This window comes from Haliaeetus leucocephalus, unplaced genomic scaffold (genome assembly GCF_000737465.1).
Source record: "Haliaeetus leucocephalus isolate CR32 unplaced genomic scaffold, Haliaeetus_leucocephalus-4.0 Scaffold262, whole genome shotgun sequence".
Lineage (NCBI taxonomy): Eukaryota > Metazoa > Chordata > Aves > Accipitriformes > Accipitridae > Haliaeetus > Haliaeetus leucocephalus.
Window position 1 is genome coordinate 4,983,493 of NW_010972698.1, and position 12,223 is coordinate 4,995,715.

General features: G+C 47.7%; 2 protein-coding genes across 2 annotated transcripts in view; one reads left to right on the forward strand and one right to left on the reverse strand.

The window, feature by feature from the left end:
• The first annotated feature begins 21 nt into the window (after positions 1–21).
• NDUFA1 (NADH dehydrogenase (ubiquinone) 1 alpha subcomplex, 1, 7.5kDa) lies at positions 22–1,064 on the forward strand. The gene is made up of 3 exons (XM_010568959.1): positions 22–196; positions 565–654; positions 968–1,064. The coding sequence occupies exons 1-3, from the start codon at positions 95–97 to the stop codon at positions 986–988; spliced, it is 213 nt and encodes a 70-aa protein (XP_010567261.1). The 5' UTR covers positions 22–94; the 3' UTR covers positions 989–1,064.
• Positions 1,065–6,326: 5,262 nt separating this feature from the next.
• Positions 6,327–12,223, reverse strand: part of NKAP (NFKB activating protein) — a 6,440-nt gene continuing 543 nt past the window's right edge. Inside the window, exons 2-10 of the mRNA XM_010569144.1 lie at positions 12,001–12,222; positions 11,498–11,578; positions 11,011–11,084; positions 10,669–10,788; positions 9,547–9,592; positions 9,015–9,130; positions 8,790–8,865; positions 8,141–8,290; positions 6,327–7,505 (exon numbers count right to left, since the gene is read on the reverse strand). Of these exons, the coding sequence (XP_010567446.1) occupies positions 7,331–7,505; positions 8,141–8,290; positions 8,790–8,865; positions 9,015–9,130; positions 9,547–9,592; positions 10,669–10,788; positions 11,011–11,084; positions 11,498–11,578; positions 12,001–12,222 (1,060 nt within the window). The 3' untranslated portion in view covers positions 6,327–7,330. The remainder of the gene's footprint in view (positions 7,506–8,140; positions 8,291–8,789; positions 8,866–9,014; positions 9,131–9,546; positions 9,593–10,668; positions 10,789–11,010; positions 11,085–11,497; positions 11,579–12,000; position 12,223) is intronic.

Consider the following 12,223-nt stretch of genomic DNA (forward strand, 5'->3'; position numbering starts at 1 on the left):
GGCGCGGGGCAGGCCGGGAAGGGGCGCGGGGCAGGCCGGGAGTGTCCGCAGCGAGCCCGGGGCAGGCCGTGAGGGTCGGCGCGGTACCGGCGGGATGTGGTACGAGATCCTGCCCGGCATGGCCATCATGGGCATCTGCCTCAGCATCCCCGGCCTCTCCACCGTCTACATGCACCGCTGGTGCAACGGCGGCAAGGTCAGAGCGGGGCGGGGCCGACCGGGCCGCCCTCGCCCCCCCCCCCAGTCTCCCCCTTACCGGCGGCCTTGCCCGCGGGTCGGGATCCCGGGGCTCCGCTTCCCCCCCGGGCCTCCCCTTCCCACTGGGATCCCTTCCCTCCCGGGGTCCCCCTTCCCCCTAGGTCTCTTCCCACTGGGATCCCTTCCCTCCCGGGGTCCCCCTTCCCCCTAGGTCTCTTCCCACTGGGATCCCTTCCCTCCCGGGGTCCCCCCTCCCCCTAGATCCCTTCCATCCCGGGGTCCCCCTTCCCTCCCGGGCCCCCTTCCCTTCTCCCGGGACCCCTCTTCCCCACGGGCCGTAACAGGCAGCAGTGCGGGTGCCCACAGGAGAAGAGGATCGCCCGCTATCCCTACCAGTGGACCCTGATGGAAAGAGACAGGCGGGTGTCGGGCGTCAACAAGTACTACGTCTCCAAGGCAGGTGCCGGGGGCTTCGGGCTGGTACCGCTGGGAGGGAGGGAGGGAAGCAGGAGCCACGCACTGCTCCCCACATCCCCGGGCTGGGGGCTCCCACGGCTTCTGAGACGGGCACTGGTCATTCTTGGGGCTGGTGGAGCTCCCTCTGTACTTGCAGCTGGCCTGCCAGTGGGGATGCGCATTTTAATTTTATTTTTTTTAATTAGGAGTCGGGTACTTAAGCAGAGTTTGAGAACCTGCATTTTCAGCTATGCCCTCTTGCCAGTTAGAGTCAAGAGTGATGCAGATACAGCTGTAACTTTTTCTTTTTCAGGGTCTGGAGAACATAGACTAAGGTGGTGGCACTTTGAAGAATCCACATATCTATATAAAATGATTTAACTCTTTATTAAAGATATACATGTATTCAACCCTTTTATCTGTGTTGCTGTGGTGGGTTGATACTGGCTGGACACCAGGTGCCCACCAAAGCCGCTCTATCACTCCCCTCCTCCGCTGGACAGGGGAGAGAAAATATAACAAAAGGCTTGTGGGTCAAGATAAGGACAGGGAGAGATCACTCGCCAATGACCATCACAGGCAAAACTGACTCAACTCGGGAAAACGTGGGTCCTTCCCACAGGCTGCTGTTCTTCAAGTGCTGCTGCAGCATGGGTCCCTTCCACAGGCTGCAGTCCTTCAGGAGCAGACTGCTCCAGCGTGGGTGCCCCACGGGGTCACAAGTCCTGCCAGCAAACCTGCTCCAGCGTGGGCTCCTCTCTCCACAGATCTGCAGGTCCTGCCAGGAGCCTGCTCCAGCACAGGCTTCCCACAGGGTCACAGCCTCCTTCAGGCATCCCCCTGCTCCAGCATGGGGTCCTCTCTGGGCAGCAGGTGGAGATCTGCTCCACTCTGGACTGCAGGGGGACAGCCTTCCTCACCATGGTCTTCCCCATGGGCTGCAGGGGAATCTCTGCTGCGGCGCCTGGAGCACCTCCTCCCCCTCCTTCTTCACTGAGCTTGGTGTCTGCAGGGTTGTTTCTCTCACATATTCTCACTCCTCTCTCCACTGCTGTTCCGGTGCTGGTTTTTTTCCCTCTTCTTAAATATGTTATCCCAGAGGTGCTACCACTGTCACTGATGGGCTTGGGCTAGGCCAGCAGCAGGTCCATCTTGGAGCTGGCTGGCATTGGCTTTGTTGGACATGGGGGAAGCTTCTGGCAGCTTCTCACAGAAGCCACCCTGTAGCCCCCGCCCTGCTACCAAAACCTAGCCACGCAAACCCCATAGAGTTGCATATAAGCTTTGGACAGAATGGTTTCCTCACTTTAGGCACTCTGATACACACTAGGCAGGTGTCTTCAAGAGGAAGAAAAGGAATGCCAAGAGGACTACCACAAAACTACCATTATGGATGCATCTGTAATAAGTACTTGTGAAATGCAGAAAGACAGCAGGACTGATCCTGTTTTTGCACTCACTGCTGCAGACCTGCAGTTCCCTGTAGTAACCCTGCTGACTTGTGCGGCAGTCTGCACGAATAGCCAGTGTCACCTCCTGCAGCTTACAATTCTTCCCTCCTGGCACATTAATACTCAGCAGTTTTAACTTACAATACAGCCAAAACCTGCTTCTCCTACATCCTAAATCCGCTATAAATAATGACTCTTACATGTCTGCTTGTTAAAGTATGGCAAAAGTGAGAGTAAAATGCAGATCTTGAGTCACTACCATTAACACTGATTCACTGTGAAGCACGAGGTGTGGAACAACCACAAATAACCATGTAGAGTGAACAAGGTGCAGAGTCACATAAATCAGAGAAATTTCTGAAAGATTTCCAGCCCTGTGACTGGATAGTTACGCTTACTCAGCTGGACGGAGACTACTGAAAGAGCAGCCAGGCCAGGAGCAAAATATCCTTTTACTGTTCCGCAGCCAATGAGAGCTGAGGATGCCCAGCAGCACCAGAAGTTGTTTCCTGCTGACTGTAACCAAGTCTGTTTCTCTGCTCTGCACAAGTGTCTCTGTAATACAATTCTATTTGCTTGTAGCCATATTGAAAAAGGAGTAATATTGCAGAGAAAGAAAATACACTGACATAAATAGAATTCTTCTGGATTTACATCAGCATGAATAACAGCAAGTTGACACAGAAATTTGCATCTGAATTCCTCTGCTGATTAGTTGGGTTGGGATGAAGTGTTTCTGATAGTCTATCAGTAGTCCTGAGCCATAACTTATAGCCTGTGTCACTGAGCATGGACAGATTCGTCTGACACTTCTCTGTGGCACTCTGTGTCCAGGTTCTGAGATGATGTGGTTAAATTAAGCCGTCCAGCTGCTCGTGCTTTCTAGATGTGGTCGGCCTTGGCTCCTGGCAAGCTTGTCAAGGTCTCAGTTTTCTGAAGGGCTGAAAAGAGCTTGGGAATCAATGAAATACCAGCCCAAAGCACTTAGCACCAGCTAGTCAGCTACAGTGCTGGCTGGAGAGACAGAAGAACTAGCAGGAGGAGAAGATCAGGAGGACAAGAAAGGAGAGGGAAAGATGTGGAGATCAGGACAGGAAGCGGAGGAGGAGACAGGCTTCCAGGGCTCACACTAGCCTCGAGCTCCTCTCCCAAACTACACAGACAGCTGAAAAGCAAACCAGGGCTGCTTTAGGTAGGGTTTACTGTAATCCTTGCAGATACCAAGGGGCCTTGAACAGCTCTTGTGAAACTTGTCCTGCCGGGGTGAGCGTGCCTCCGTGGAGAATTCTGGGGGTCAGAAGAAGCCTTTTCTGTCTGACACCATGCCTCCGGCCGTGCTCACCTTACAGCATGTCCTGAGCAGCAGCTGGAAGAGGCTTCCTTTGTTTCTTGAGATGCAATAAACAAGTGGGCCTCATCTGTCACACACACGGAGCTCTTCAGGGGTCTGCATCCCAAGTCTTGTCTTCCCAGCAGTTCCAACACAAGACCCTCCCATCAGCTGCTAAGCCATCTTCCAACCCGTTGACCAGTTCCTCCTCAGATGCTTCCCTGTACGTTGGCACAAGTCCCGCACCAGGGTCCTCAGGGTCTTTTTCTCCCATCTGTCTTTCAAAGCAGACACCTATGCTGCAGTTGCTCTTCCCTATTTTGTTACTGAGGGGATGAAACCAAATGAGGAAAACTCCTGTAAGAAACACAGAACAAAGTGTGCCAATGAGCAAAGGGAAGTTTCACAGCGCTCTCTCGCTCTGTGATACTACCTGTTGATATTCATTCTCTCATCTTGTACAAACCTAAACCAGCTTCCCACTGCCCCCACTACCTCTTTTCACCTTCAAGCAGTAAGCACCTCTGTCAGACCACAAGGACTAGGACCTACACTTTGCTTGTTTATTCCTCTAGTAGCTGAATCCTTGTAATAGCCCCTTGTCATCCTGGAAGAGCAGCTGCTGGGAATTCAGCACGCTGCATTCTGCTAAAACACCTCTGGCCTCTCTCATGTAGTGTCCACAGTCCTTTCCCTCTGAAGGGCTCCGTTGCAAGCGCTGGTGTTCAGAGCCTACAGCACCTCTGGCAACAGGCTGGACAGAGTCTGTGTTTGGCAGAGCACAGAGGGGGAGGCTGGTTTAGTTCCCAAATTGTGGAGACTGGCAGAAACATGACAGAGAATCTGGCAGGATCCCACATCTGCTTTCCTGCTCATACCATCTTCCCCTTCCAAGCAACAGCATTCACTCTGGGCAGCTGTAAGGCTGAGCAGAGGCGAGTTATGGAACAAGGAGTCAGTAAAGGGAGACTGGCCCGCTGCTCTTCATGCTGTCTCAGAACCCTTCTCCAGATTGGCCTGAAGTTTGTCACCTGTATAATAACACGTTGCAGCTCAAGAGAAAAAAAGAAATAAATTGCACTATGTAGACTTCTTACCTCCAGAACCTGCGCTTAGTCATATTGAACCTTAGCTTTTCTACTTACTGGCTATGGATCTACAAGTAGCAGTCCACAGATGTCATGGCTTAACCCCAGCTGGCAACTAAGCACCACACAGCTGCTCACTCATTCCCCATGTGCCCCCCTCCCTCCAGCCCCCTGCAAACTGCAGAAGTGAGAAAACTTGTGGGCTGAGATAAAACCAGTTTAATAATTTTAAAAAAGAAATAGTAACAAATTGTAAGGAAAAAAATAACCAGGAGAGAGAAAAATAAAACCTAAAGAAAGACAAGTGATGCAAATGAAAGCAATTTCTCACCACAAACCAACTAATGCCCAGCCACTTCCTGACCAGCAGCCCCCCTCGCCAACCTCCCCCCTAGTTTTACTGCTGAGCCTGATGTCATATGGTCTGGAATATCCCTTTGGTCAGTTGGGGTCAGCTGTCCCGGCTGTGCCCCCCCAGCCTCCTTGCTGGTGGGGTGGGGTGAGGAGCAGAAAAGGCCTTGGCTCTGTGTAAGCACTGCTCAGCAATAATGAAAACATCCCTGTGTTATCAGCACAAATCCAAAATGTAGCCTCATAGTAGCTACGGTGAAGAAAATTAACTCTATCCTAGCCAAAACCAGCACAACAGCTCATAGCCACTGGTCAGAAATCTTACATTGTAGCACAAGCTTAAAATTGTAACATATGAGTCTTTGCCTTCACAAGAGAATACTTAGAGACTTTAAATCAAATCTATCCTAATCCATATCAGAAATGTTGTACAAATACACAGGTTATATTTGAAGCAGATAGCAGCTCTCACCTAATTAAAATGTCTGCTTTTTGAGGTCCTGTATGTGAACTCTGCCCTCTCTCTCCTCTCTTGCAGACCTTGCTTGTCAAGGTATTCTTCACTCTGGAGTCCAGCAGGCTGATTGACAAGTAAATGTTATTACTCTTCCATCACTGACACAACTCGGGAGGTTCTAGTAAGCTTTTCCATGCCAAAAACAATCAGGGAGTTTGATGTAAATAAGTTTGCAATAATAGCAGAGAGGTAGAGGAAGCTGTCAAAATCTTGCTGTGCAAACCCAAATGACCCTGCTTATCATTAGCTTCACTCCACCACAAGCATGGATAGCCACCCCATGAGCATCTGCCTTCTCCATACTGGGTTGACACCGGTCTAGGTGGTGTTCTTTTTTTCAGCAGATAGGCTTGCCCTGTGAATGAAGGCCAGCTCTCAGCTGGCCAAACGTGGATTCAATGTTATTCTTACCATTCACCGTCTTTATTCCATCCTCCAGGCCAGAACAATGTCAGTTTAGAGAAAAGTGGCTTAAGGACATCATTGAAAATAAAAGAATCCTCATGGAAAGACTTACTTTCTAATGAACAGTTCCAATTCACCATCACCAATGCTCTGTTGGTATTTTGTGGAGAATCAAATAAACACAATGAAGAAAGAATGGCTCTTCCTTATTAGCATTTCTACTTTGCAGATACATAAAAAGCATTAAATCTATGCAAAAATCAACTATGGCCTGACGTGGCAGCTGGCTTTAAATGATGGTCCCTTGCAGGTACGAGTGGGTACGGCTGGACAGAACCAGGTTCCAGACTGTAAATGGGAAGAGGCAGCTGGGCTGGACTTGCTGTTTGTGAACACCACGTCTGCAGAACTCAAGGGAAACACATTATAGGACTTTTTATTTTCTTCATACAAACATACAAGACATCTCTGCTGCCAAAATTACCACACAGAGATTTAGGGGAACAAAAAAACCCTCTAGAATATGCTCAAAAAGCATTTGAGAAAAAGAAGGCTAAGGGAGGTGTATCTGGCAATATGCAGTTGAATCACAGATAACCACCACAGAAGCACTACCCAGAGTAGGCCTCTGAGTACAGAGTTTAAAGACAGCCATGTAATATTGCTGAAACAGACCAAATTAAAATACCACAGGAGTTAAAATAAGGTTTTAATCTAGAACACTTCCATAGACAAAAGAATTTCAAATAAATTGAAAGATACATCCTTGTTACCACCTATATACATCCAGGGGTTCCAATCACTGCACCCCACTGCTCTGATACCTATGTATAACATAGGAAAAAAAAGAAGCAAGCAACTTAGTTCTTCACCACAGGCTTTGGCAGATTGAAGATCAGACCCTCCTATTACTGTTACTTTATACCCCAGTTGCGATCTGCTTGCTTTAAAGTAACTAAAGCCCATCTGTATTAAATTACAAACTCATTTCTATTTACAAGTCTAGTTTGAACCACAAACCAACCTCAACTGTTTTAAGAAAAAAATAAATCTAAAAGACTTATGAAAAAATACCTAAGTGGACAGTCTTAAATCTTAAATGGGAACTTGGGAGTTCCTTCATTTTTGCTACTGTTACTAGTAGCTTGCTTCTAATGGCTAGTCGACTCTGATTAATCAAAATAAAGGGAAAATTGCACTTATCAGCATCAGGTAACAAAGCCCTCCCATGGAATCCTTCTGCTTGTCCGATTCAAAGTGAGCACATAACATTGTCACCTCCAGTCTTCCCTGCTTGTTCCTGCCTTCCCTGCCTCGTAGCCTTTCACTTTATGGGGATTCCTTGCAGATGGTGAAAAAATCATCCAAGAAAATCTGACAAAAGTAACTGTTTCCTTGATACAGATAATCCACTCCTGAGACTTGGCCCTGTTGGGTGAAAGGCACTGCAGCACTTGCAGCTTTTTTCAAATCATGACTGGAACAGGTTTGCTGCTGCTTGGTAGAATCTACAGCGTACAGTTCAAATAAAGAATTATTTTTCCTCTTTGCCCTTTGTCTTTCTGTAGACCATCTCTCGAAAGCTTGCAAGAATCTTATTCTCTCGTTTCCTCCTCTCCTCCTGGTTGAAGGATGCCAGAGCTCTCTTTTCATCTGCGCTGTAAATCTGGTTCTCTTTACGCAGACGCACAGCTTCCATTCGGCGATGTCTGCAGAGGAGAACATTGTGTACATCAGCACAGGCCGGGGGATGTAATGCCCCGTCACGGCTTCCACCCATCAACTGGCCTCAATGTTTTGAGGGACTTATAAAGATACCCACACTACAGAATCCGAACTGCACACAAACCTTCCCAGGAAGGAGTGTGGCAGAGCAAGAAACTGAATTCTGGGGGTGTCTGCTTTCAGGCAGTCATCTGGAAGCCCCACCTAATCCCAGGACATCAGCTGCCAGCTCACCAAAATTTAGGTGAAGTTCCTGTTGAACTTGGAGAAAAAAGTGCAGCCAACCTCTCACACTTTGATTTGTCTCCCACTGAAGAGCCAGCACATTACCACTGCTGTCCAAACACACCACCTCTGAGCCACCTGACACAAGCATCTCCTCATTTGAAACACAAGATAAGTATATTACCTGGAAAGAATTTTTGCTCTTGAGGAGAATGTGTCCTTAAAAACCTCACCATCTATAGCAATAGGGAGTTTAGTGTAGATTATTAAAAGCACACAGAGAACCTTCTCTTCTGTGCTTTCAACTAGAGCTTGGAAGAAGTTTTCCAACCGGCCAACAGAGGAAGCAGCTCTTGAAAATTTCACTGAACCATTACCATCATCAAAACTGTACCTGCTGCCACTCATGACATAACCAGAGCTCTCAAACGATGCGATCTCTTCACTGGTCAAGCCGATTTCACCTCTCCGGGGTATACGTTTTCCTGCTTTTACGTACTCTGCCATTGCTGCACCTTCACCGGGCAAGAGGGCATGTCCATAGCTTAAAAAAAAAAAAAAAAAAGAAAAAAAGCCGTTATTTCAAGCAGTCTCAAATAGAGAGAGCCTGAGCTAAACGTGCAGCTTCCCTGTTCACTACTTGCTACAGCTGCATTTTTAAGCACTTTCTTGTTCTTTCCCACACATTGGCCTGTTTCTTCCTTATGGCTAACACTAGCAACAACATCTTAAATTACCAATTGTATCCATTCTGATTAAACAGTAATGAAAACACTATAAAGTCACAATACTGCAGAGCCTTAGAATAAAGGCATCTTACAATTGATTTTCTAGGAATTGAGGCGAAAAAGCATAAATCAGACTTTTCTGCCTGAATTCAGGCCAGGGTAAAGGCTAGCACCACTACCACTTCTGTCTGTGAGTTTCTGGCACAGCCTTTCTCTCCAATACATGCCACATTGTTACAACAGCCCTTTTGAATGGTAACCTTCATGCTTGATTTGCTTGATTTGATCAAAGTACCCTTAGAGCTGGCTACTCACTTCAAAGGCCTATCATCCTGAGATGCATGAGTTTTGGGTGCTTCTGGTCCAATCAAGCTGTCAGCTTCTGTATTTTCTGCAGCAATCAAATAATGAGGAAGATTAATATTGTGCCCATTGTTCTTTGTTATCGGAACAGTTACACAGGTCAGCAACACCTAACAAAGAATTCACAAAAAGGACACCAAGAAGTTTCAATCCAAGTTTAAAGTCAGGTGAACCTACTTGATCTCTCAATCCAGAGATCTTCCCCTTGAAATGTTTCGTCATCAGAATCTTCACTACTTGAATCACTAGATTCCTTCCTGGTCTTCTTATTTTTCTTTTTCTTGTACTTCTTCCTGTAATAAAGTCAAAGACAGACATGCCTTTTACCAAAATTTAAGATGAAAGAAAGTGCTTGGTATCATACTCAAGTCATTAGTTTCTCAAGGCAACTTCCACCTATGGGAAGACGGGCTGTCTGCATATAGACTGTTGTTGTTTCACAGAAAATGCTTTACAGCAAAACAAAGACAAAATATGCACTGTTGTGCCTTTCATATAGCATTACAAAGTGGCTCCCTACGTTTGCAGCAAGTTCTCTACGCGGCACGGTTCTGCAGATTTACAGAAAATTCATCAAATTAAGATTTCTCGACAGCATTTATAGCCCTAATTACAAAAGTGCTCAGCCTTCCTCACTATCTGCCAAGAAAGTGGTGCTGCCCTCTAGTCAAAAGCAGATAGAATTACACACAACAACCTGGAAACTTACTTTCTGTTCTTCTTTTTCTTCTTCTTGCTTTTCTTTTTATCTTCATCTGAAAAAAGGAAAGTGTACATATTATCAAAAAAGAGATGATTAGCTATAATTAAGTAGTTTACTGCACTGTGAATAACTAACTGAATGCCTTAATAAGCATCAGAATGCCTTAATAAGCATCAGAATGCCTTAGTACACAGCTTCTCAGACGTGATTTGTTTAGGTACCAAATAATACTGACAAAGTCTTAGTAGAAAGCTACCTGCAATATTGTTCAATATGAGAACATGTTCATTGTGTTGGCGTGAAACCCCCAATGGATGCTAAATTCAGAAATCCTGTTTCTTGAGGCCAGAACACAAGCACTCAAGGAAAACGCACTGCAAACCCAGCAAGATGGTGAAAGAAAATACCACTGGATTGATGTTGCAGCTCTGTAATTTCAGAACACTGCAAGCTCTTCTGGTTTCAGCTGGTATAGAGTTAATTGTCTTTCTAGTAGCTGGTACAGTGCTATGTTTTTGAGTTAGGTATGAGAAGAATGTTGATAACACTGATGTTTTCAGTTGTTCCTAAGTAATGTTTAGTCTAAAATCAAGGATTTTTCAGCTTCTCATGCCCAACCAGCGAGAAAGCTGGAGGGACACAAGAAGGTGGGAAGGGACACAGCCAGGGCAGCTGACCCAAAGTGGCCAACAGGGTACTCCATACCATGTGACGTCATGTCCAGTATATAAACTGGGGGGAGTGGGTGCGAGGGGATCGCTGCTCGAGGACTAACTGGGCATCGGTCGGTGGGTGGTGAGCAGTTGCATTGTGCATCACTTGTATATGCCAATCCATTTATTATTACTACTGTCTTTTTATTAGTGTTATCATTATTAGTTTCCTCTTTTCTGTTCTGTTAAACAGTTCTTATCTCAACCCACGAGTTTTACTTCTTTTCCTGATTTTCTCCCCCATCCCACTGGGTGGGGGGGGGAGTGAGTGAGCGGCTGCATGGTGCTTAGTTGCTGGCTGGGGTTAAACCATGACACAAGCGTGCAACAAAAGCCAGAAGCGTCGCTTTGCCTTCAGAGGAGCAGAAGGAGAGCTCTCATGCCACGCATATTAGCCAAAACTCTCTTTTCTTACCACTGGAGTTCTGCTCAGACTCCGACTCACTGTCGCTGTCCTCAGAATGTTTTCTGCGTTTTCTTTTGGATGCCTTCCGCTTTTTCTTCTTTCTTTTCTTCTTCTTTTTCTTTTTTTCCTCTAGAATGTTTTTAAAATACAACATTAGAGAACAGACAAAGATCATCTAGCTCCGTATGTATTTCCCAGTCTTCCCAAAGCAATGCTCTCCTTTGAACCGGAGCCCACCACACTCACTTCCACCCATCAAAGCCAGTGAATCTCCTGCAAGCAACAACAGCAGATTCTAGACTTTGGTAGCTTCCCGTTTTCAAAACAAGCTGTGTAAGGAATGCAAAATACCTTCCGAGCTGGAATCTGAAGAACTACTCTTGGATTTTGCTTCTTCATCTTCTACCGGTGTATGCTCATCGGAACTGAATAAAAATTAAAGTTTGCTATTTAAAATCTATTTTGTAGTATTCAAGATCAAAGGTACACACATGACCAGACACATGCTCGCAGATTCTGAGTTGATACTTGCAACAGAGTAAACTATTAAACAGCTAATTTGCAGCATGGGAACTCCTTTCAGAACCACAACACAAAGGTCACCTGATCTACAATGAATCACATCTTGCATAACTGGGATGCCAGAATTATTTGGGAGAAAAAAAAAACCCAAAACCCCATAAAAGTAATAACCGCATTATGTTGATTCAGAAATCAACTGACACAACGTGAATTGCAGCGAAGGGACTAGCTTAGGGACAAGACATTTTTGTAAATTAAACCGACGCGCAATCAGTATCATACAAACTGGAAGGAAAGAAGAAAGACTGTGCCTTACTCGGGGTCAGGAACCTTTGGTGACAGTCCCCAGACTTCAGGTGCGCCCAGTTCCCCAATTCTCTCTCTCTCGTTGAGCCTCCTGTAACAGAAAACACCTTCACCAAAGGCCCGTGTGTGATCGCCAGCCCATAAACATTTCGAGTCCGGCATCTGCCACCGGTTCTAACGGCCTGAAGCAGCCACGCTCGGGAGAAGAAACAACCAGCGGCCTGGGAGGCCGGAGGCAAACCTCCGCGCACCGCGCAGCCCCGGCGGCTAACAGCCGTCAGCACCCTCCCAGCCGCGCCCCGGCGATGCCCGCCGCAAGGACGGGCCGGAGGGGCTGAAAGCGCCGGGCAGCGCCGCCGCACCGGGACGCCAGGCCGGGAGAGGGCCCTGCAGAAACAGGCCCAGCCGCCCGGCACCCTCCCCTCCCCGGGAGCGCCGGTTCCTCCGAGCGGAGGGGCGTCGGGGAACCGGCACGACAGGCCCTACGGAACGCCGCCCGGGGCCGGCGCTCGCCTCTGCCGCAGGATCTCCTCCTTCTCCTTCTCGTAGTACTCGGGCCAGGCCTTGCCGTGGTGGTGGCCGTGGTGCGCGGCGGAGCGCGGCCCGCCGGGGGTCCGCTCGCGGGAGCGGGACCAGCTGCGGCTCCGCCGGTGGCTCGGCCGCTTCAGGCCGTTGCGCTCGCGGGAACGGGACCGGGAGCGCGACCTGCGGCCGCGGCGTTCGGGGCTGGCGGCCG

Excerpts from the sequence above, each read along its gene's own strand:
- NDUFA1 (XM_010568959.1), top strand. The coding sequence starts at position 95 with ATGTGGTACGAGATCCTGCCCGGCATGGCCATCATGGGCATCTGCCTC. Across the intron at positions 197-564 it reads GCTGGTGCAACGGCGGCAAG|GAGAAGAGGATCGCCCGCTA; the intron begins GTCAGAGCGGGG and ends GGGTGCCCACAG. Across the intron at positions 655-967 it reads ACAAGTACTACGTCTCCAAG|GGTCTGGAGAACATAGACTA; the intron begins GCAGGTGCCGGG and ends TTTCTTTTTCAG.